Source organism: Pomacea canaliculata, linkage group LG1 (genome assembly GCF_003073045.1).
Source record: "Pomacea canaliculata isolate SZHN2017 linkage group LG1, ASM307304v1, whole genome shotgun sequence".
Classification (NCBI taxonomy): domain Eukaryota; kingdom Metazoa; phylum Mollusca; class Gastropoda; order Architaenioglossa; family Ampullariidae; genus Pomacea; species Pomacea canaliculata.
This window is the reverse complement of record NC_037590.1, coordinates 9,661,198-9,685,557: the sequence shown is the minus strand read 5'-3', so window position 1 is coordinate 9,685,557 and position 24,360 is coordinate 9,661,198. Positions and strand designations below refer to the sequence as shown.

Below are 24,360 nucleotides of genomic sequence, written 5' to 3'. Positions count from 1 at the left end.
TTTTTCAGTATTCAGCACAAAATCTTTTAGGTCTTCAATCCACATGTCGGCAAATCTTAGAAAAGTGATTTAACCAAATGCTTGCAAGACATCAACAGCTCATTATTTCTCATTTTAAATAGTAGCAGTAGTAACTCATTGCACTATGACACTGATAGCATTTGCCACTGACGTGTAAATATATACAGAGAACTGGCTTGATTTCGAATTCGAACTTTTTAGTTTATAATATTCATCGACAAAAACTACATGCTACCAAAATGTGGTTCAACCTTGGCTGCCCAAAATTTAGCCAGTCTCGCTGGCATGTATTATTCATGTTTATCGAGGCTTTTCTTTGTTGACGATTGTCAGGTGATTGGTTATGGACAGCGATTATAGCTTATGAGCCGATCATCAATACGTTATGTTAGCCAAACAACCTTTCTTCCTTCAGTAATAAACTGCTCTTTTGATGGCCACACCAGCATGAAAGCAGGCTCTTGATGTGAATACACTTCACTCATCATCACTTGTACCCGGAGACACACGGGTAGCGTCATGCAGGGGAGATAACCTCGCTCCGTGTTATTTTGTCTATCGCAGCCAAAATGGCGGCGACCGGAGTTCTTCCTTTCGTTAGAGGCATTGATTTGACAGGAAATGATTTTCGGGTAGGAAGTCTGTTTGATCAAGCATTGTTTTTATATGTTTTATACTTAAGTATTTATGATGAAACAATATGACACTTTTAAAGCTTTTATAAGGTTGATAATCGAGTGTTGAGTTGCAGAAATCAGTAAATAATATCAACACAGTAGTAGTAGTATTCTTCATCACAAATTATACATTGATGTAGTGCTTTACATCGTCAGTAGTATGTGTGTTAGTATTTATTAAAATAATAGGCCTGGGTTGAATAAAAGAAATGCTCACCAAATGCACATATTAAAAAAAAATACTCTTCCGTCAATGTTTACATTTTTTTTGTTTTTGGTAGCAGACCAGTTATTAATGCTACTAACATTGTTAGTAAATACGTGTCGCGTCGAAGACTCAGTTAAAATAGCAGTTTCATTCTGTGGGAGTGGCTTTATATGAAGTCTAATTTTAATTTGCATCATAGAATACTTTTCCAACCCAAATCGAAGATATGACCGGCTTGAGGTGGCTTCGACTTAGTCACAACCAATTGCCAAGTCTGCCAAAAGCATTGGGAAAACTCAATAAGCTGGTAAGTTATCATCTAAAGACTTCTTCCCTTAATGTATATTTAAATATTGGGTAGCTTTGACATCGTCATTTTCACCAAACAGGAACTTAACAACTTTATTTCCTGATTTAACTTGCTTGACATTGATGATTTATTGCATACTTCTGACCACTATTCCAGAATGATTATTGTTATCGTAGGGTCATTAGATTGTATGACAACAATAATCACATGCAGGACCCAGTATTTTAAGCAATAAAACCAGAAACATTTTTAGCAGTTGAAAAACTATAAAAAAGAAGTGTATATGGAGCTGATGACTGACATTTATACACATTTTTATGACATAGAAATTCATTTGTCCTGTTAATGTCATGTTTAAACTAAAGTGAGAAGAAATTTTGCTGAAGATTTCACAGGAAAACCAAAACATTTGTCAGTCAGATTTTTTTCAGTCAAATATTTCCATATCATAATCAACCCTTTTTATCTCCTTATAATTAGAAGACAAAAACATGAAATGGTGGATGCGAATCACAGGATGATTATATTGATAATCATAATTCAGTTACAGTTTGCTGTTTTTACATGGTTATCAGCATTCAGTTGTAAAGGGGCATAATTCACATGCCAAGGGTTTGAAAAACTTTTGTCTCGGTCACTTCTATTATTTTCAAATGATAAACCACTTTTGAAAAATGGGCTATCAAAACAACATGAATGAATCGGAAAGCTAAGAGTTTTTTTTATATTTTATTAAAGGAAAGCGTGTGTGAGTAGGAAAAAGGGAGTAGATATTTAATTAAAAGTAAGAATAGATAAAAACCTTTCAACGTTTGACACAATTAACTCTTTGTTTAGGAGGACCTGACATTAATCCACAACAACCTTGAAAGCCTGGGCTCTGAGCTACCCACCTTGCCATCTCTGCATATGGTTGAATTGCCGGTACAACAAACTCACTGATGCTGGCATTCCTTCAATGCTTTTTGCCCTTAAAGACCTTTCTATTGTGGTAAGATAAGTGTTTGTTTTGTCAGTGACTTTGTTGTGGAACCTCTTGTCCTGTTTGTTACTTTAATGAGACTGAGTGATTAATGGCTCAGAATTAGAACATTACCTGCAATATTTGAATATGTTTGTATATGTTGGGGGGTTTTTAGGGGTAGAGGGTGGGGAGAAAAATTGTGGGCCTTTTGAGTTTCCAGTACATTCCTGCTACGACTAGAAAATAATGATACTAATTTCTTCAAACTCTGTTACACACCACTTCCAAACATTCCTGGTCAACTATAGGAAGCAGCTGTGTCATTCACACATCTTTCTCACCTCCCCCAAATTTAAGAACCATATTGCCAGGCAATGTGTGCCTCTTTGCTGTCCTGCATACTTTCTTCACAAACTTCAGAAAGAACTCTGCGGCACTTCTGGTGCTTACAGCTAGGAAACAGGACTATGCCACTCTTCTCCTTTGTTTTCTGAACTGCCTACCCATCCGTTTTTGCATCCAGTTTTAATTTCTTTGCTGGCTCCTGCCCAGATTATTTCTCTGAACTTCTCTTTCCTTATGTCCCAGCTAGACAATATCACTCCTCATCTGATGATCTTCTCCCTACTCTTCCTGTCACCAGATCAACAACATAGGGCCACAGCATTTTAGTTATTGTGCAGCAAAGCATGGACCTCTCTCCCTTTCCATATCCACCACCTACTCACTATTGAATCTTTTAAATGTGCACTGAAAATGCACCTCTTCTGTAAACATTACTCATCACACCCTTTCCCACAATGCTAGTTCTTTTTACATGTTTTTCATTCCACTACTTTTGTTCAGGTTGAATTTGAGGGAGTTTTGAGTAATTTGAAACTTGCTGTTATGCCATGTGCATGGCTTTATGTTAACCGCCATGGTAACTTTTCTTATTGATTTTGTCAGGATTTAAGTCACAACAACTTGAGAGAAGTGCCACCTGAGCTGGAGAATGCTAAATCTGTCTTGGTACTGAACCTGAGTCACAATGAGTGAGTATAGCCAGTCATGACAAGAGAGGGAACAGGGGTCTGGTGTACCTGGGGTCCGGCTTTGGTCAGTGGAGTTTTTCCTTCTTATTTTTTTTCCTTTTTCTTTGAAAGAAAGGTTGACATAATATTCTTCACTCTGGGGATTTTTCCTATGGACCAGTGGGGTACTACACGTGTGATCCTTATTTACTAACCAGTCACGTGTAAACAACAATGCTGTTCAAGTAGTGAGATATATCCTAGTGTATTTTGTTTGCAGTCTATATTACCTTATTGCATATAATGTAGATATTTACAATCGATAAGCATATTATTATATCCTGGGATAATAATTTACGATAACAGTTACAAGAGGCCCGGAGAGGTTGTCTGCCCCAGGGCCACTGCTAGCTCTCAGCAGCCCTGAATATAGCAGCAGTTTCACTTAGAGACTATAATGGGAAGCTGCTATTAAGTGAACTATTCCCAGCCATATTATAGAGGTTGCATAAGGTATGGTCCTTAACCCTCTTAGCATGACATAAAAGTTTAAGTATGTACCAAAACAATGGCTTATAATTGAAGACAGTGAAAATGACAGTGGGGGATGTTTGTTTTTATTATTGCTGCTCTCAAGTAAACATTACACCAAGAGACCCATACATTTTTAGAAAGGAGACTTGGACTTTTCAATAAAAGTAATGGACAATTGCCTACTTTCACTGGCAAAAACCTATCTCCATCAATTAGCATCGAGCAAACTGGTCACAAATACCTTTAAAATCAATGGCAGAGTCAATTTCAACAACAGACTCTTTTGCTAGCATCACCAACTAAGTCATCCTAGCTCGATGTTTTAAAAAAAAATCGCATAATCGCTCAGAACAGATTAAAAAATGGCTCGAAAACTGCAGCAAGAAGACCTGAGAATAGAAACAAACTTGTCTGATTGGTTGGTTTTAACTGGGTCAACCAGCTGGAGAGCTTTCCATGGGTCATATGTGCAGGGCCATGAGCAAAACCACAAGTCAAGGCTCATCATGCATTAAGGGTTAATCTAGAGATTTTTTATTTTATCTACAGGATAGAAATGATTCCAAATCAGCTGTTTATCAACCTGACAGATCTGGTGTTTGTTGACTTCAGTAATAACAACTTGGGTAAGGCTTATTTAGATTTTCTTTGATCTGTTTTCTTGATAGATGGTTAGTCAACTGATCATTGTATCAGATACAGGTCTCTCAGGCTTGGCACTTGCTTGCTGGGCTAGCTGCTTTGCAGTGATATAGCCTTAGTTACTAGCTCGGTATAAAACACCAATCCCTCTGCCTGCCCCTGTCTACCGTATTCGGTCTTCATGCCATGAAGTGACAGTTTGTTGCATAATATTTCCAGTTTTTAAAAAATGTGTGCAGCTATGTCTGAGTTAGTTTTACTTTTTAAATTGTTCTCCCCCTTTCAGAGATGCTTCCACCGCAAATGCGGCGACTGACCAGCTTGCAAACACTCATTCTTGATAACAATCCTCTGATTCATGCGCAGCTAAGGTAAATACCATTCATTTATTTTAAATGCACTTTAACTTAGTATTCACTGTATTGACCAGAGCTGGACAGCACATGAGTAAAAAGTTGAAGTGTTGTGCAGAAATTTTTCTTTATTTACAGGTAATGATCATTCATAGAGTTCCTATGGCATGATATGCACACTTGTGTATGATGGCTTTACAGATATTTATTTTTTTAGACATTTAGTTATAGCTAGTGTTGGGTATGTGGTTTACCTGCATAATATTGTTTAAAAAGCATTAGTAGCACTAGGATTTTGTCCAGCATGGTCATCTGTGTGTTGCTCTAACTTTATGCTTGGTATTGTTGCAGGCAGCTTCCAGTACTGACAGCATTGCAGACTCTTCGCATGAGAAACACACAGCGCACACTCAGTAATTTTCCAACCAGTCTTGATACTCTCACAAATCTTCAAGGTAGAGACACTTCATTCACATTTTTAAGTGGAGATATGTGTAGGGTCTGACTATCAACAATTACTGTGTTTGAAGAACACTAGTGTTTGTTTTTTCCATGCTTAGTAGGGTTTGTTTTGCTAATGCAGTTTTGCAGGTGTGCTGTGCAGTCAGATTTTTTTTTTTTTTTATAATAAACATACACTTGTTTTCTCGTATGATTTTATCATTGGTAATGATAAATCTGACCTATGCCAGAGCATTGGCCATTTTGACCAGAGTTTGGCAGCACTTAAATTTAAAGCTTGTGGTGTTATACAGGAATCTTTCTTCATTTACAGATGTTGATCTTTCGTACAATGATCTCCCTCGTGTCCCTGAAGCTCTCTACAAACTGGAATCATTGAGGCGTCTCAATCTCTCCAACAATGAAATCACAGAACTCTCACTTATGATTGGTGAGTTATAGCAGTCTGTAAGTCAGTTTCTGTAGTTTCCAGATCATGAGAGATTTTTTGGCCACAGTACAATTATTCTTGGATTTCACACCTCGGTAGACATTTTTTCCTGATTGTTACATTTGTGTAGCCGGTATTATAACTTTCTGTCAAAAAAAAGTTATCATTGTTTCAGGGAATACATTTACTGCCCTATAAAATAAGTTTACCCAAACAACTATTGAACACATGCATCAGATGTATCTTACTGATTCCAGATGTCTGGGTGAACCTTGAAACACTGAATCTCTCAAGGAACAAACTGACTGCTCTACCAGTAAGTCAGTTTTGATTTTTCAGAATTCTTCTCTCTATTTCTCTATTGGTTTGGATGCATGATAGGTGGAGATAGGTGATAAGTGTATTATTACCAATATGCTTGCTACTTTTCCTATGTTAAATGCTTGCCTTTGCCAGGTATCCATTCACAAGCTGGTTTCATTACGTAAGCTGTACCTGAACTGCAATCAGCTAGACTTTGAAGGCATCCCGGCCAACATGGGCAAGCTGCATGACCTGGAGATCTTTAGCGCTGCCAACAACAATTTGGAGATGATCCCTGAGGGTTTGTGCAGGTCAGATAATTGACGGGATGTCTGTGAACATGAAAAAATATGACAAATAATAGACTAGATGTTTACCCAAAGTCTCCATGGGTTAGTAAAATGAGAATTCTGTAGAATAGTCTTTGCATAATGTCTATGTGAATCAGAGACTGGATTAGAGTCAGTACCTGTCAGAACTTTCACTGAAAGTCTGGGTTACAGGGCTCATGAGATTTATATCGGTCAATATTTATCAATATTTCTGCGTAGGCTATATGTTAAAAACATGCTTGTGCAGACAGAAATGCATATACACTACATAGGTTGTAAATTAGCATTTAGACGGCAAAATTATATAAGTAGATAATTTATATCCACATTTCTGCAAATAGATTTAGAACATATTTAGAATATAACAAAGATTAAAGATGTAGATCTCAACATGTTTAAGATAACTTTAGATTCTTCATGATAGGAGACTTACTAAGGAGGGAGTGGAACTGAAACTTAAAAATTTTAAGGAGTTGAAATTTACTTGTAGCATATACAAAGACATGATTATTAAATGATACAAAAAGAAAATATATCTTTGTAGAATCCTCTATAAAAGATAACTACTAATAAGAATGTTCCCATCATGGAAATGTTACACGCTTGTCTCATCAGACTGTACTAGAAGGGAAATATTTCTTAGGCAACTCAATATATCAGTTAAATTTGTCTTTTATAGAATACATGTTAATGAATCCACCAACCACCAAAAGAAGAATTCATCTTTTGCTAGGAAAGGGCAATTATTTTTTAAGGGGCAAAAACACATCAGATTTTCACAACAAATCACTAATTGGTTCAGATGGAAAAGGCATTGATTTCTTCTTTGAACTGTACCAGATGACTTAACTATATGGAGTTCACCTACTAGCTACCCTATTCCAGCTGTCTGCTCCTGACCAAAGAATGGGAAGTACACAGACTCATCCAACTCACCCCCATATTCCACCCCAGTCTAGCCAGCGAGTGTGGCTCTCCAGTTTTTTACCTAACCATTCTGTTTTGGTGATGCAGATGTGGGAAATTGAAGAAGCTGATCCTGAACAGCAACCGTCTGATCACATTACCAGATATCTTACACCTCTTGCCTGAACTAGAGGTGAGCATATGCTCTTTCCCACCTTCATTAGGTTTTTGCTAAAGGAGACTTCGTACTACGAGTTTACTAGAGTGGACTATGTCTATCCTTGAATATGATGTGCTTATATATATATATGTGTGTGTGATACAGGAACACCAGAAAATTTTATTAGAAATGTAGTATCAAGTCTGTCTTAATAGTTTATGCTTAAATCTGCATGTACCAGGTTTCTTCTTTGACCTTACTAGGTGACACAACCATAGGAGATATCTGTGGTCATAAACGAATGTGCCTTGCATGCTGTCACTTTTGTAGCTATCTGAAGAGTGTTGTTTACGTTGCCAGCAAAGCACTCTGCTTGCAGGGTACATGTTGGACCACTGTCAGAAAGTCAACTTTCGATAGACAAATATCTGTTATCTCCTATGGTTTTGTCATTTGGTAAGTTTCAAAGTTTACACCAAAAATTGTATTGTATTTGCATTGAGATATCTTTGATGCTGACACCAGCAGAAACTGATATTCATTTTAATGCTAAGTCCCTGCTGCAATCACTTTTAACAGAAACCATTTAAACAGAAAATGTAAATTGTTCACAATATGCAGACACTGGATGTCCGTGATAATCCAGACCTGGTCATGCCTCCCAAACCAGCTGAAATGCGAAACAGCATGGAATACTACAACATTGATTTCTCTTTGAACACTCAGCTGCAGTTGGCTGGGGCATCTCCAATACCATCGTCAGGACTAATCACCCGTATGCATGAATTAATGCCATACATTTTTAGTTTACTGTATAATGTTGCTAGAGATATGCTTTACAAAAGAAAAAGTTGTATGCCTTAAAAGTATATATTGAGTGAAGTTTTTGCAGATGTACTCTGCATTTAACTTTTGTCAAGTGTTAGAATCTGTTTTTTAATGTAATCTTGTGTGGTTATTCTCGCTTGTATCAACATTGTGAATAGTGTGGATCACAACAGAACTGCAGTTTATCTCCATGTTCACATTCTGTTATACATTCATAGAGTTATGCTTTAATATCCACATACGCAGCTGAAAAAGGATTCCTAAAGAACCTGCACAAAAAACAGAAAAACTGGCTTGTATTGTAAGCAATTGTATAGTTTACATGCCACTTTTTTTTTTTCTTTGATTGCACCAGCATGAAATTTCACAGCAAGATTTTGCTTTAAAAAAGTGAATTTACTGCAGTCACAAATGATTATGAGATCGATGATCATGTGGATTTTGTTTGAAAATGTTTAGCTGCCAAAAGCGATCCAGTTGCCCGAAAACTCAGACTTCGTAAAAGACGTGATGGACAGGAAAGTGAGAAAGTTCTAAAGGTATTCATATCTGTAATAGATAGCTTCAAAGTGTCACTTATAAGGCTTATGAAATTTAAAAACGTTCATCTGTTATGAAGGTCATAGTTATGTTGCCATAAAAGTATGTTGGAGGGAATCTTAACCTTGACATTTTGTGGGAAATGAAATATGTTTAACATTTAGTAAATTGACATCATACTATATTTTTAATATTCTGACTAAACATTGCAAGGGCTGTAACTGTTGAATTTTTGTACCTTTTTCTGACTGGAGGAAAACCACTTTAGTTTCAACTTAATGTAGTGATCTAGCATTGATTTGACACAAACACTGGTGAGCGATTCATCTTTCATGTCATGACAGCAATGCATAATCCTGTTCACGCACTCACATACTTGTAAGAGGGAACTTCCTTGACTAGTGTTCATTTCAGCTTCCATACTTTCCATCCTGTCCAAACACACTCACATACTCACCTAAACTACATTACTGACACATTTGAGAAGCAATCGTTTATCTAAGCCCTAATTTTTTGGGGGTATACAAATAAATCATCAATCATTAAATGAACAGAATAAACATCAAGTGACATCTAACACAACAGATCATACCACTGTAGATTGTATCAGTCATGTATATACCCCATTTTTGCAGGGCATGCGAGATGTAGCTAAGGATAAAGCAGAAGGCAAAAGCAGAAAGAAAGATGAAGAAGACAAGGAGCCTATCAAGTAAATCAGCTTTTCACTTCTTTTGTGTGGTTTGTCTAGTTTAAGTTTTTTTCATTTTTTGCAGGCAGTGGTACAAGCCTGTCATGTATCTTTATGGCAATGGTTTGTCTTGGTATTTTTGGTGGGGAGAAGGGGGGATTTCTCTTACTGCTAATGTTTTCCTTTGTTTGTTTGTATCAAATCCTATAACTACCCCTTTCAGTTTCATTTATCTATTTTATTTGCAAATAACTGTCTAAAATTAATCCAGAATGTTGCCTATTTTATAAATCGCTACTGTTTAAGGAGAGCAAATGAGTTGCAAATACTGGTATTGTTAATAACAAGGAAATGTATGTTATAACTATATTTATAGATTATTTAAGTGCACTTTATTTATGTATTTTGTGCTTGATTCCCCCACCCACTCTCTCAACATCAGTTGATGGGCATGAGCGTACCAAATAAAAGACATTGTCATTGATTTGTTTATATCGATTGTCTCTCTATATTATCACAGTTGCAAAATGTGCATTACTTGAATTTACTGTAAGTTACAAACATTCTGTAATTAAGCTGATGGATCAAATGCAAATGTTTTGTGCAATGTCCAAAGACTTTTTTTTTTTTAAAAAATATAGTACAATCTGTGTTGTTCTATTGTACTGCTTGCCTACTATCCTTTGAAATTTAATTGGCTTAAGCTGTAGCTTAATAATAAGCTAAATAATCAGCTCATTTTTGAGAATTTTGTTTGACAAATTGAGTCTGAACAGCATGTATAACTTTTCTGCACAGTTTTAAACATTTGTGTACCAAAGAATATGTAATAAATCAGGTTTTCTTGCTTGTATAAGGCTTTCCCTGTAGGACTGAATGATGTTTGTTATCACTGTGGTTGTCCCTGTATGACTAGATGGTGCTTATCGTTGATTTTGTCTCTGTAGGACTAAGCGGTGGGATGAGCATCTGGAGCGACCACACCTTGACTATAGTGAAATTTTTGAAGAAGATGCTGGTCAGATCCCAGGTAAATCACCAGTGGTGTTTCAGTTGTACATTTTTTTAATTGCATGTTTCTGTGGATGTCTCTCATCCAAGTTACTTTCTACAACAGCAGAAAATGGAAAAATTAGAGTGAAAATATATTTTAATTGATCCCAAATCTAGCATGTTGAGAGACTTTAACACGATGCAATTTTTACACTGTACAAAATTTAACCTGGTAATAAGGGATCATAACTCAATGCAATTTGTTTGCTGTAAATTTTTGAGTGTGTTATATAAAAATAGTTTCAGTGTTTTCAGACTGAATGAGACCTTATTTTTAAATTTCAGGGATTTCCTGTTGGGAGATAGAGAATTTTTTGCCAAATCAGGTTGAAGATGGTGAGTGCTTACTGGTATAAAATTAGGGTTGGGTCACATAAGAAACAGGGGAGTATGCTGATGAAACAGCCTTCTACAATAATCAAGATACTTTGAATTGTAAGCCTCATTGTATAATACAAAACTGGTTTCCTCATAGATTTATTTAAATAAAAAATTTTAAAACTTGGAATAGGACACTGAAGCAGTTCTTTTTAAAGATGACTATTTTGTTTTTATTTAGCCCTGATTGGCAAGTTTTACGAGGCTGACTGCTATATCATTTTAAAGACATTTATTGATGAAACAAACAGTCTTAACTGGAGCATTTGGTACTGGATTGGAGAAAAAGCCTCTGTAAGTAGACAGTATTTTGACTTTTTACTCAGTATCTTCTTGATTGTCATGCATACTTTCTTCTGTTGTAACAGCTTGTTTTCTAGGCATGAGAGTTCATACTTAGAAAGAAAACCCATCATTACCAGTGTTACTGGAAATTTGTTCTCTAGAAAGAACATACCTCATACTGATATATAGTGCTAGATGCATACGTGGTGGGTCACACAGTCTGTTGACTTTTTAGTTTTCCTAACCCATCTGGATTAGAAGGCCTTGGTAGATGCATACTTGGTGGGTCACACAGACTGTTGACAGTCTTCTTTTATTTTTATGACCTAGCTGGACAAGAAGGCCTGTGCAGCCATCCATGCTGTGAATCTTCGTAATATGCTGGGTGCTCATTGCCGCACAGCTCGAGAAGAGATGAATGATGAAGATGATGAGTTTCTTTCTATGTTTGAAAATGGTGTGTCTTACATTGAGGGTGGTCGCACTTCCAGCGGTTTCTACACTGTTGATGATGCAGTGAGTATGACCCATTGGAGAAACGAGCAGAAAATGCTCACATCTCATGTATTGCGTGTTTGATACAGATTCAGTCAAAACCCACAGGTTTTTTTATTAACTTTTATATAAGTGTAATGGGAGTGTTTTGTTAAATATTTTAATAAAATTATATTAAATATTTACTAAAATATTTTAACTACTCTGAAAATGATAAATTATATAAAATGTGTAAAAACCAATCACATTTTTCAGAATATTGATATGTAATATACTTTTAGAGAAGGAAAATTTTAAAGAAGAATATCAAGCATTGAGTATAAAGACAAGATCTGCATGGATAAAAATGGCCAAGTAGCAAAGTCTTTTAATTGCACTGCTATTAGTACTTTTAGAAACAACAAAATATTTCAAGGTGTTTTCTCATTTGTAGTATTCCTTACAAGTATATAGGTAGACCAAGTAAAAGATAAAGAGCTTGAAAGTGTACATTCTAGCATAAGAAATACTTGTGTGAAAAATGTCAGTGTAAGTAGTTCAGCATATTTAATTCAGAGGGCTTTCCTTTGCTGACATTATGACCTTGATCTATCTAGACTAGCCTTTACTTAAGTTATTACATGCATTTATTTCACCTCCCTTTTTTCATCTTTTCACTTTCTTTTGCTCAAAATGTTGTCAACTTATTTTAACTTCACGCCTTGAGCTTGCCCGACAGGCAGGTAAGGGCACTGTATCAGCCAACTTTTACTTTACTGGAACTGTAGTGTGGATAGGATCATTTACAGCCTTGCTTACAGTTCTTCAGCTAGAATGAGCAGGCTGGGAGCAAATGATAGGCCCTATGGCATTCTATAGCCATAACATTTGCATGTTTGTTGCATGTATCTGTGTATGTGTTGTTATTATTATTCTGTCTGTGCATTTATACTTTTTCGTGGAGCACTTTGTGCTAACCTTTGATGGTGGAATAAAGCCCTCTATAAATTAACTTTTAATATTATTATTTAAATGAAACTCATAAATTGAATATCATTTTCAACTAGTCAGAGGTCGGCTTCACTGCCTGTCCTGATTTTAATATTTTTATTCCACCTAGAACTATGAGGTTAAGCTGTACCGTGCCACAGGAACACAGTCAGTTCACATGGAGAGGGTATGTCTCTGAAAATATTCTTCTTTAATTTCTGAAAACTTAGCATTAGTTTGTTTCTAATGTCTAAATTATCCCTGGTTTATGTCTAAATTGTCCTTAGCTTATGACTAAGTTTCCTAGTTTATGAGTATATTATTTACTTCCTTTCTGTGTGCATGCTCTGATGCATTAATTGATATAGTGTTGATAAATGTTTGGACACATTTCAAGCAAAGGCTCATCTGTACAAACGCATGTGTCCTCAGTGTCCATTGCTGGTGAACGTCCTTGACATGCGGCATGTGTTTTTGTTGGATGCTGGCCTGAAATTGTTCATCTGGTTTGGCAAAAAATCCAACCTTGTCACCTCGGACAAAGTCAAGGTGATCAGCATTGAGCTTATTTCTGAATTCTTTCTTTATCCCTGAGTAAACTATAAAATGCATGCTGTTTCCATTTTTTGAAAGTTGTGACAACTGATGAATTAACAATATTTTTCAACCTGATAAATATTAGATGTATTTACTAGAAAGGTGTCCTTTCTTTATTAACTTAACCCGACTATTAGGAGCTTAGGGGCTACAACTGCTCTTTAACCAAATGAACCCTGGCCACAGAGGTATTCACTGTACCCAGTGCATCTGCCTTTAAAAGCTTTGTAAAAGAGCTCAGCAGTCTTTTTGTCTGATTCATCAGCTACATACTGCTTCAATCATAATGCATTTTACCTTACCTACCTACTGCTCCACTGGGTGACATGTCAGCTGTTTGGCTGAACTACGTTCTTGTTTCGACAGCATTTAAGATTGTGTACATAGTTACTAAGCACATCATCTTCTATTTGCATCCACTTTGCATGCTGTTACTAAGTAACTGGACATGACCCTTCACTGTTTCCTCTGAATGTTTGTGGCCCCTCTCATTTGCCCCTCCACGTAGGGTGGGTGGGGCTCCATCTTTTTACAGTCTGGTGGGTAAGCATGGCTATTGGCATGCTGCACATGCATGGTCTTGACACGACCACCTGCTGCTATTGTGAGCTCTCCCAACCCCTACCTTCATTTGCTTTATGTGCTGCCTTTGATCTTAAGTGACCACTAAGAAATCACTAAGCTGGTTACCACATGGACAGCCCACGCGGAGCTTTTGGAGACTGTTTTATCAAAATGTCTTGGCTTCCATTTTTTTTTCTCAGTGGACTACTGAGCCTGGGGTTAATAAATTCTTATTCTTTGATGAGAGCTGACATGAATTACTTTACAGCCTTCCCCATGTCTCATCACAGCTAATGTAAACTAGTTGCCTCTGGCTTTGTAGCTCTTTACATTTGTAGGCAGAATGAAGCTCAGGTGACCTCTAGGGTAGCTGCTTTCTCACGTTACATTCTTTGTCGCTAGCTCCATGTTAAACACTCATTTTCTAATCCCCTGTCTGGTTAGAAAAGTAACACAAAACTATTTTCTTGCACAGGTTGATAGCTGAGAAAATCAACAAGAATGAGAGAAAAGGGAATGCAGAGATCTTTGTTTTTAGCCAGAATCAGGAGACTGCAGATTTCTGGAGGCTTATTGGTGGACCGCCTGAGCAGCTGGAAGTGAAGGTAACTGCAAAGCTGCTGAGCAAAATGTGTAGTTAGTTAAGTGCATGAGAGAGATGCATGTGTCAGTCAATAGTACATATTTTTATGGGTCAAGCAGGTTTGTTTGGTTTTTTTTTTTTTTGTTTTGTTTTGTTTTTTGTTTCATATTGTTATCTTTAATGTAAAAATGCAGTAGAAAGTGTATGTGTAATAGCATAATGTAAATGCTTGACGTAGTCCATATGCATGATTGGCAAATGGCAGACTTTAACACATGCTTTGAATATATTTTTTTCCTGCCATTCTGTTTTATACATTTTCCCTCCAAAAAAAAAAACCTCAACAAAACCCCAGCATAGTGCTGATGGTGAAAAAGCTATTTCGTTTCGTGATAAAAAATACTGTTTATTACTGTGGTAATGTGTATTCTTTCCAGATTTTTTACTTTTTTCCTTACAAAGCTGTTATGTGTTCAGGAGTCACCACTTACAATTCTGATGCGTCCTGACCCCAAACTGTACAGAGTTGGTCTTGGTAAAGGTTATCTTGAGCTCCCCCAAGGTAAGAAAACTGTGATGTAGAGGGGAAGTTTAAGAATGAAAAAAAATTACCATGAAATATTTTACAAATTAAGTAGATAGCCTGCAGAAAACAAGTGTTTCAACTGTTTCTGTCCTTGAATCACCTGCTGCATACACCTGTGCTTCCCTCTCTTCTTTTAGTCAATTTTTTGTTAACAGACTGCATGTTGAAGAAAATATATTGAATTTAGTGGATTGGTGATGTGTTTTCTAACTCCAAAGAAAATCCATTTATTTACCTTGCAACATCAACTTCGCAGAAAAAGTCAAGATTTACACAGAACAGTTTACAGAAAATAACTGAAGTGCAGAAGACAGTAAATTTCTGTTTATGCCAATAATTGTGTCAGAATAATGCTGATAAGATCAGTAGATAATTTTTTAATCAAAAGGTTAGTTTTTACATATACTTTGTCATTGAAAATCCAGGGCACCTTTGAGATTTTTCATGTCAGTATATGTATATGAGAACACTTAGACATAGAAATTTGTTATTTATCAGGGATAAGGTTAGATATTTACTGCCTAGTTTTGTCAGTCTGTGAATGCCTAAATCAGTTTCAATCTGTCCTTGATGTGAATCTGTTTCAGTGGAAATTCATTGTAACAACCATAATCAAAATCTTTCAAAATGAAAATAATTGTAGCCTTAATATAAATACCTCAATATGAATCTGTTACAGTGGAGATCCCAAAGAAACAATTGGTCAGCAAACTGCTGGACACAAAATGTGTGTATGTGCTGGACTGTATCTCTGATGTTTTTGTCTGGTAAGTTCTTTGCCAAACATTTATTTGTACAACAATCAGTAGGGATTCTTAGAATTGGGAGTGTATGTTTATAAACACTCTTAATTTTGTATCTTTTTGCCCCTTGTATCCCAGTCTCAGTAAAAGAGCACAAGAAAATTTTCAAATTTATTTTCACTATGCCAGGATTGGAAAGAAATCAACCCGACTTGTGAGGGCTGCAGCTTTGAAGCTGTCTCAAGAGTTGCATGCAATGGTTCAGCGACCAAAATATGCCACCATCAGCAGGTGTTTGGAGGGGTGAGCAAGATACTTTTACAGTACCTAGGCGGGTGTGTCCTGACCATGAGCTTGTATAACGCATGGTTGTAATTTTTTGTGTGTATGAGTAGTATATGTTGTAGAAGTGTGCATGTCTGTTATATGCAAATATGGTGCCTGGTTGCTAATGATTTAGTTTATGTATGATTTATGTAAAGCAATGTGTTCAAATCTATGGAAAGGTGCTATATAAATCCTCACTATTATTATTACTGTCCACCAAATGATGAATTTTTATGTTATTTGAAGCTAATAACAGAAATTTATTTTGACGTGCTTCCTATTTCTAATTTCTGATTTTTCCTGTTTCCTATTTCTTACAGATGGTTAAAAATAACCTGCTGTACTTGTCATATTGTTGGTTCAACTAACTGATCATCATTGTTCTTTCTACTAATTCTTCCAGGACAGAGCCTCAGATATTTAAAACCAAATTTATTGGATGGGATGATGTCATTCCTGTGGACTACACCAGAACAGCTGAGTCTGTCATTAGGAGAGGGGCAGATATGAAGGTTAACTCTAGTCACTTTCTCGAACTTCCATTACTTTATCCTAAAACATTATTAACTTCATAAAAAAAGAACTGCAGGTTTGTTCTCACTTAATATAACTTCATGGGATATTAAGTGAGAACAAACCTGCAGTTCTTTTCTTTTGAAGGATATACCTGGCCATAAAACTAGCATGAAACTGGTTACTAGGATTTGTCCCACACACCAAGCTAGGGACTGCACCAAGCAAAATCCTTAGCACACCAGTATCTCTCCATACCAAAGCTCTTCTATTGTCTAATTTCAAACCCCTACAATATATACTCACGGTCTAATGTCTGAGAAAAAAAATCCACCTTTCCCACACTCCTAGATTGTGCATCTCTGTAACTCTGCAAGACCCGCAATTAATGACCCTGTCAGGTGTTCGCCCATCCAATCTCCCAACGCCTCTAATCTACATCGCACACCAAAGCGGGTCTGTTACCTACTAAATGGTCTCCAACGCGAAGCGCCAGTCCTCTCCTTCAATCAGAATAAATAACTAGCTATACTAACCACCAGGCACCCCCTCCTGGCCCCTGCACCTCAACCATCCCTGCAGCACACGACAATCAGGTTAGATGGAAGCAATAAGTGAAGCCTTGATGCTAGAGCAGTCATCTTTGCCCCAGGTTGAACCCATTCTTTCCTGCAATATAATAGAAGTTTAATCCTCAAATCTCAGAGAAGCTAAAGTGATGCCACTTTTTCAGTGACCTTTTTCGTAAAAACTGATTTACCCCTTAATAATACTGGAAACAATACCCATCTAGCCAATGTGGACACACATGCATGTGTAATATGCAAATTTTTTAAATTTATTTTTCATAGATCATTATGGAAAGAGATAAGATGCAGACAGATCTCTCTGCCTTGTTCATGCCACGCCAACCTTCCATGTCAGCTGAAGAAGCAGTAAGTTTCATGCTGTTTGGATGATACCACTTAATGTTGTTTTGATACCATAGCATTGTTCAGCAATTTTAATAATTAGTCGTAGTATCCTTATCAAAGGTAATTCAACACTGTCTGTAAAATCATAGTATCCTTTATGTAAAGCAATCCAGTACTATCCATGACAGCTGTAGTATCCTTTATTTAAAGCAATCCAACACTATCTGTAACAGGAGCAGCTGTCTGCTGACTGGAATGAGGACCTGGATGGTATGGAGTCCTTTGTTTTGGAAGGAAAGAAGTTTGTGCGCCTGCCTGATGAAGAACTTGGTATGTACATCCCATCTGCAATTTAAAAAATAAAAAGAGATGGCAAAGATAGTTCACTGACCTCACAGTCATAAGCGAGTGAGGTATTAAAGCTCTAACTTATCTGGGAGTCAGTTTTTGTGAGGGCAGTGGCATCTTCCTCACTACCTTTCCCCAACCTTCGGTGAAGTCAGATACCCCCTCTACAGCTGGGTCAATTTGGGGAGGTACCCCGTGTTACATGGATACTCAACTGGCTAGTGTGACAATGTGGGTTCAAACCCCATTGCTCTACTCACTATGAAAACTGTTGAACCAAAAAATAAGAGATATAGATAAATTTAAGTCTAGCAGTTTTACACAATAGCTTCTAGCTTTTAATAATAATGATAGAATTTTATATTCAGTTTTTCAAATTATTTTGGTAAGCAATTTTTGAACTATAATTTTGGTTCATATTTGTGAGAGTTGCTGTATCTTTCAAAGGGGAATTAAGTGTATATGATAAAGTTAGTTGAATAAGCACTACCATTTTGTTGTACTAACTCATATTTGTTCATCATTGTTATTTGCCAGTTCTAGTAAAGAAAAAGAACCGTTAGCTGTGCCAGAAATGTGCAGGAAAGTCCATTGAATGCATTAGTTTATAGTTATTTGTTATTTGAAAAATGAACCAGATTAGTATCTGTCTTTTGATAATCTGTAACAATCTGTACAATTATATAGTCATCTTCTTTGTATCAGTGCACGCATGCTTGTTTTCTCTGGGTTTTTTGCAGGTATGTTTTATTCTGAAGATTGCTACGTGTTCCTGTGTCGTTACTGGGTGCCAGTTGACCTTCCTGAGGGAGAGGAGGAGGAAATAGATGAAGAGGATCTGCCAGAGGATGAATACAAGTGCATTGTGTACTTTTGGCAGGGTAGACATGCCTCCAACATGGGCTGGCTGACCTTTACTTTCAGGTGTGTTTTTCTGTAATTTTAGTAACTTGATAGATTACAGTTATTTTTGCTGCAGGTCATTTGTGAACTTTTAGGGATATTTTCTGCACACTTAGTGGCATATAACATTAAGAATGCAATGAGTGGTTATTTATATTACATATTAAATAGGGCATTAATACATCTTTTTGGTTCCCCCATTATTTTTTTTTTTTTTAAGTCTGCAGAAAAAGTTTGAGTCTTTATTTGGGAATAAACTGGAGGTGGTACGACAGCAGCAGCAGCAGGAAAACCTCAAATTTCTCTCCCACTTCAAGCGACAGTTTATAATTCGCAATGGGAAGCGGCCATCTCGAGCTGGTACACCACCTGAATTGCCCAACAAACGCAATACTGAGTTTTTCCAGCTTAGAGCCAATGGTAGTCCAATAGCTACCCGTTGTGTGCAGGTAATTTTTTTTCTGTGACTTTATTTTTATAAGATGGTGTCGTCAACGACAAAAAATCGAAAAAAGTAAAAATTCAGAGTTTTCATATTCAACATTTTATTAACAGGTACTCCATGACATATAATAATTTTCTGTCATTGTTTTGCTAGAAAACTTTTGTGTTACAAGGTTTTGTCTTGTATGACTATTTTAAAAGCTTTTCAATAATCTTTCCAGCTACTCAGACCAGATGCATCTATTCTCAACTCATGCTTCAAGTAAGTATGACCAGATAACAGACTAGTAAAATAAGTAACTTATTTTCATTAAAGGAAAAAGCAAATGGCATATTGGGCTTAAATGATAAATGCTGACATTCTGAGTATCTGCTCAGAAATTTGGATTTTTATAGTACTTCAATAGGTCTAAAATACAAATGCTTGTCAGAAGTTACCAAAATTCATACACTTTGTTAATATAGGAAAACAAACTGACCCTAATTTGTGAATGCAGTGCCTTTTTGGAGAAAAAAAAAAAGCTTTCTGTCATGCCATCCTTTCACCAGTGAGCTTTTCCCTTATGTACTTGGGTTCAAAATTTTATACCATGATACTCCAGATCCATGATACTAGTGTTTCAATGATTACACTAAAAATACTGTAAATAAGCACAGGTGCCAGATAGTTCTGATGATGTTACTCAACAACAAAATATGGTGGGTTTTTTTGTCTCCTCCAAGATTTTGTTTTTAGAGATGATCGTAAGTAAACAATCAATTTGCAAGTTTAAAGTTTTAAGCAAAACTAATTCAGAGCATTATTTATCATTTAAGCCCAACTTGCCATTTCACTTGCTGTTTGATTTAACATAAATGAAATGGACAAAAATATTTAACCATTACATTTCAGTCTCATCCATTATTTTATAATTTTAAATGTTGTAGTGAATGAACTTTTGATCATGAAGTATGTGTGTGCAGAAGAAGAGTGAGGTAACTAGCAGATTTTACCAGGAATGACGCAGGATAAGGAATATTTTAGATATTCTAAAAAAAGCAATGCACTGTGTAGTGAAGTGGTGCCCAACCTTTTCTCACCCAAGGGCCGCACTGGACATGATATAAAATCTGAGGGACAGAACATGGTGGTTTTGCCAGAATCATGATGTTAAAAATGAAATTATGTTGTGTCTGGTTAAAATGAGGAGGCCATATGTGACCCAAGGGCAGTAGGTTGGGCACCCCTAGTGTAGTGCATATTTTTGTTATTTCTTTTGCCTATGACACTACAGAGGGATGATCTTTTGTAACCAAAGTACCGTATTTTGCCCACTGCATAGTCCTTTTCATTGTGCTGTCCACTTTAGAGAAAGAACTGTTCATTCACCTGATGGGTCTTCTATAATAATTTTGGTTAACATGTTCTTTTTCTTTCAGCTTGGTTCCCAAAACTGTTCAGACTATTCACAGCTCATTAATGTAATTTTATCTCTATGGCTATATCTGAATTCTTCGCTTTTGTACAATTATAAACCTAATCATTGTTGGTACTTGCATGCAGCCTATACCTGTGTGCAAGAAAGAATTTTTGGAATTCATCACAAAGATACATTTGCAGGCTGCAGCAAAACAAAATAATGGACCCAAGTTTTCATACTGGCTGTTTAGAGCTGTTACCTTCCTGGTTGTTCCCTAAAATATATTTTTCAGTCATATTCTTTTATGAATGTTTCTTCCACATTTTAGGAAAGAGAAGTTGCTGTAGCCAGCAGTTAAGTGTGTATGTGCATTTTCTTCCCCACAGTTATATCCTTATGGTGCCATTTGATAGTGAAGAGCTGAAAGGTATTGTGTATGTGTGGGTTGGAAGTCGTGCTGATCACACTGAAGCCCAACTTGCTGAGCAGATTGCATACAAGATGTATAAGGTATGTAAATTGTTTCCTGTAAAAATGACTTTTGGTTGCATACTAGATGTATTAAGTCTGTAAATTGCTTCTGTAAAAATAACTTTAGGTTGCATACAAGAGGTATACAGTCTGTAAATTGTTTCCTGTAAAAATGACTTTTGGTTGAGGGTGTGATTAAAAATAGCTACAACAATTTTTACAATAGAAATCTTTTCATTTAAGAGACATTTAAAAAATGTAACCATAAATAAGATCTTCATTAAGTGCTGCCTTCATTCTTAAAGTTAGAAAGGCATGATCAGTCACAAGCTTTGTTTAAAGTATGAGGATAACTGCAGAATAATGCATGAAGTATTAAGGTGTGAAAAAGTTTGACTTTTCAGATTCATTCAATAGTTACACTTTGACAGGATGGCTACACAATACAGATGATCAATGAAGGGGAGGAGCCAGAAAATTTCTTCTGGGTCGGCATCGGTGGCAAGAAGGCTTATGACAAAGTATGTGCTCCTGTTAAATTCACTATGGCTCCGCCTTTTTGTAATATTTAAAGAGAAATTCTCAGAATACAGTTAAATCAAAATTATTTTTTGTCATATCTCTTAGATGCTGTTTAGAAAATAAATTTAGTGCCTTTCTGAAGCAGACATACTATGTTTTTATGTAAAAGGTTATGTTTTTAATGTAATTATTGAATTTTCTGTCAGGATGCAGATTTTATGAACTATGCTCGTCTGTTCCGGTGTTCCAATGAGAAAGGATACTTTGCTGTATCTGAGAAGTGTGCAGACTTCTGTCAGGTACAAATAGAAAATTAAATGAAAAGCTTTATTTATTTGAATCGCTTTTTCTTTCATTTTATTCTTTTATGTGCCAGTTGAAAAGAAGATGCTGAGCCTTTCTGTATAAGCTAAGGCAGTATTTGCCAAAAGAAATTTGGTGTATCAAAACCTTCTAGTGTATCAGAAATTGTGGCACACCTTTAGGTTAAAATGGAAATTGATGATATCAGAAAAGAAGAATTATGAAGTACAGATAAACAAAGGACACAAAAACTGTCTTTAGAACCTAGGCTTTCTTTCAGGATGATCTGGCTGATGATGATGTGATGATCCTTGACAATGGAGAGCAGGTCTTCCTGTGGGTAGGCAAGAAAACAAGTGATGTGGAGATCAAACTGGCCTTTAAGAGTGCACAGGTCTGTTAACAATATGTACAAAATGTTGTACCTCTTCTAATGTTGATGTGACTACTCTTCAATAAACATAGTGTGCATGCAGGAACTAATGAACATGCATACAAAACACAATGTAAATTACTTGTCACTCATAAGCATAAATGTGTAAGCATAAACTATTTCATTTGCATGTACCTGTGCTTGTTTGAATGCATAAAACAACTTGTAAACCCAACTTATGTCTTCTCTGCCCAACAGGTCTACATTCAGCATCTACGTAGCAAGCAGCCTGACCGTCCCAGAAAGCTACTACTAGCTATGAAATATAAGGAGAATCGCAAATTTACAAAATGTTTCCATGGGTGGGGGCATTACAAAGAGGTGCCCAAGTGATTGCATTAGTAAAAGCCCTAATGGTCAGAACATTAAGTGCCATTTGATCCTGACGTTTTTTGATGGAATTCTGTAACATAGAGACCTTACCAAGATAAATCTTGCACTACGGATGAAAAAATCTTTTGCAGGTCACAGCATCCTAAAAGATGCATGCAGCTACATCATACTTTCCATTATTTATTATGTAAATGAGGTACATAATATATTTCCTTGTGTGTAAAGTGATGTCACAAAGCCTCAGTTATCAGTTGGCTGCTTTTGTATTATCTCGGTGCATAGGCTGAAGGGCCTCTCAAGCATAGAGTTAGATTTTATTTATATTTGGATTTTGGAAGTGGAACCATGTTGGCGTGGAAGATGTGCTGCAGTGTGCCAGACTGAGAGCAATTTGAAGTAGCCTTGGCAGTATCAGAGAAAGTTTTTGTGCTGTTAAACATTAGAGAGTCAAGCACTCTATGATATTAATGATTCCTGTCAAACTGAATGCTATGAGAGCTAAAATTAATTTGACATTAAAGTAACCAGGCTGACATATCCATTTCTACACGACATAGGACGAGAACATTTTGTGCAGTGGATTTCAACAAGCACGTTATAACTGTTCAACATAATATGTTTGTGAATCACAAAGCATGATTATGTTTAACAGAAAATATGGAATGTAGAGCCTAGTACCTATGGCAGATACTAGAGATGGATGAGTAAGTGTTGGACTAAAATCTGTGATGTGTGATGTGTAAGTGTACTCTTGCTAAATGCTGGTTAACACACCTACTCTCCCAGTTGTCTTCTATTTCAGTCTCCCGATCGCACCTTAGCTTTATAATGTCCAGCTGTGCCCGCGCACACTTGGAATGCTTAAAATAGTTGAAAGAAAATGTCTACAGGATTTCCCTTCTTAAGCTACCAAGAGGGTGCTCTCTTGCGGTAATAATACTCATCTTCACTCTTAACTTCTACATCCTTGGCATGGGTACCATGTTGATGTTTTTGCAGGTAGTCTTTCAACACTGCCGCGCTTCTTGTGCATTTTGTCTGCTGTGAAACTGACTTTATATTTTTTTATGGAAACATATTTTAATAAATGCATGAATCCCAGAATAGTATTTGTGTGTGTGTGCGCGCGCGCGTATTAACGCAAGTGCAGGTGCACCTCTGCGTCTTTAGAAGTTTGCAAGAAAATGTATTTAAGGAGCAGATTGAGGTGAAAGTTCTCATTAGCTTAGTAGCTCAAACCAACAACCTACAGCGTTGAGCCCGCTGACCACCAGACAGAGAATTCAGAATGCTTATTGTATATCTTTGCTGTTAATTTACTAATTTATCTTTAATGAAATTAATTAGCTCACAGAAAAGTATGACTTTTTAGTAAACGAGTTTCTAATCGCCGAGACTCAACAGATGTTGCTACCTAGCAGAAGACGATTCCCACGAGACAACAAAGACGTAGCAGCGTCGGCGTTACCTCCCCTCGACGTAACACCTTTTACCACGTCGCTCTCATTATGTCACCAGCACACGTCCCACAGTCGGCGGTTACCGTACGTCGGCACAATGTTTGCTGACGAAAAGCTAAGCGTAAACAAACTCGGGACTGCCGTGGGCGCACGTGCCAGCGAACCTGGTGACCCACGAGAGACTGAGAAGATTGTCGACTGAGGGTGGGTAGTAGCGACGTAGTGAGAAAACATCTTGGCATGTACACTCTAATCCTTGTACATCTATGAAAGTACCCTTAGGGCGCCTTCAGAAAGGAGGTTGATGGGGTAAACCTCGCCACCACCTCGGTTACGAGGAGGAAATACGAATGAATGCTAAG

At 36.7% G+C, this 24,360-nt stretch overlaps 1 protein-coding gene across 1 annotated transcript; it reads left to right on the top strand.

The window, feature by feature from the left end:
- The first annotated feature begins 77 nt into the window (after positions 1–77).
- On the top strand, positions 78–23,644 carry LOC112577115 (protein flightless-1 homolog). The gene is given in 36 exon segments (XM_025260073.1): positions 78–653; positions 1,106–1,213; positions 2,054–2,131; positions 2,133–2,207; positions 3,129–3,214; positions 4,277–4,353; positions 4,656–4,740; positions 5,074–5,177; positions 5,498–5,614; positions 5,872–5,930; positions 6,071–6,228; positions 7,264–7,348; positions 7,937–8,090; positions 8,603–8,682; positions 9,319–9,395; positions 10,322–10,404; positions 10,713–10,763; positions 10,987–11,099; positions 11,421–11,606; positions 12,685–12,741; positions 12,987–13,110; positions 14,199–14,320; positions 14,776–14,860; positions 15,564–15,651; positions 15,817–15,930; positions 16,358–16,466; positions 17,319–17,402; positions 17,615–17,711; positions 18,470–18,653; positions 18,853–19,081; positions 19,298–19,338; positions 20,863–20,986; positions 21,379–21,468; positions 21,676–21,768; positions 22,053–22,166; positions 22,404–23,644. Coding segments are annotated over 36 exon segments (3,729 nt in total). The 5' UTR covers positions 78–590; the 3' UTR covers positions 22,539–23,644.
- The last annotated feature ends 716 nt before the right edge of the window (positions 23,645–24,360 follow it).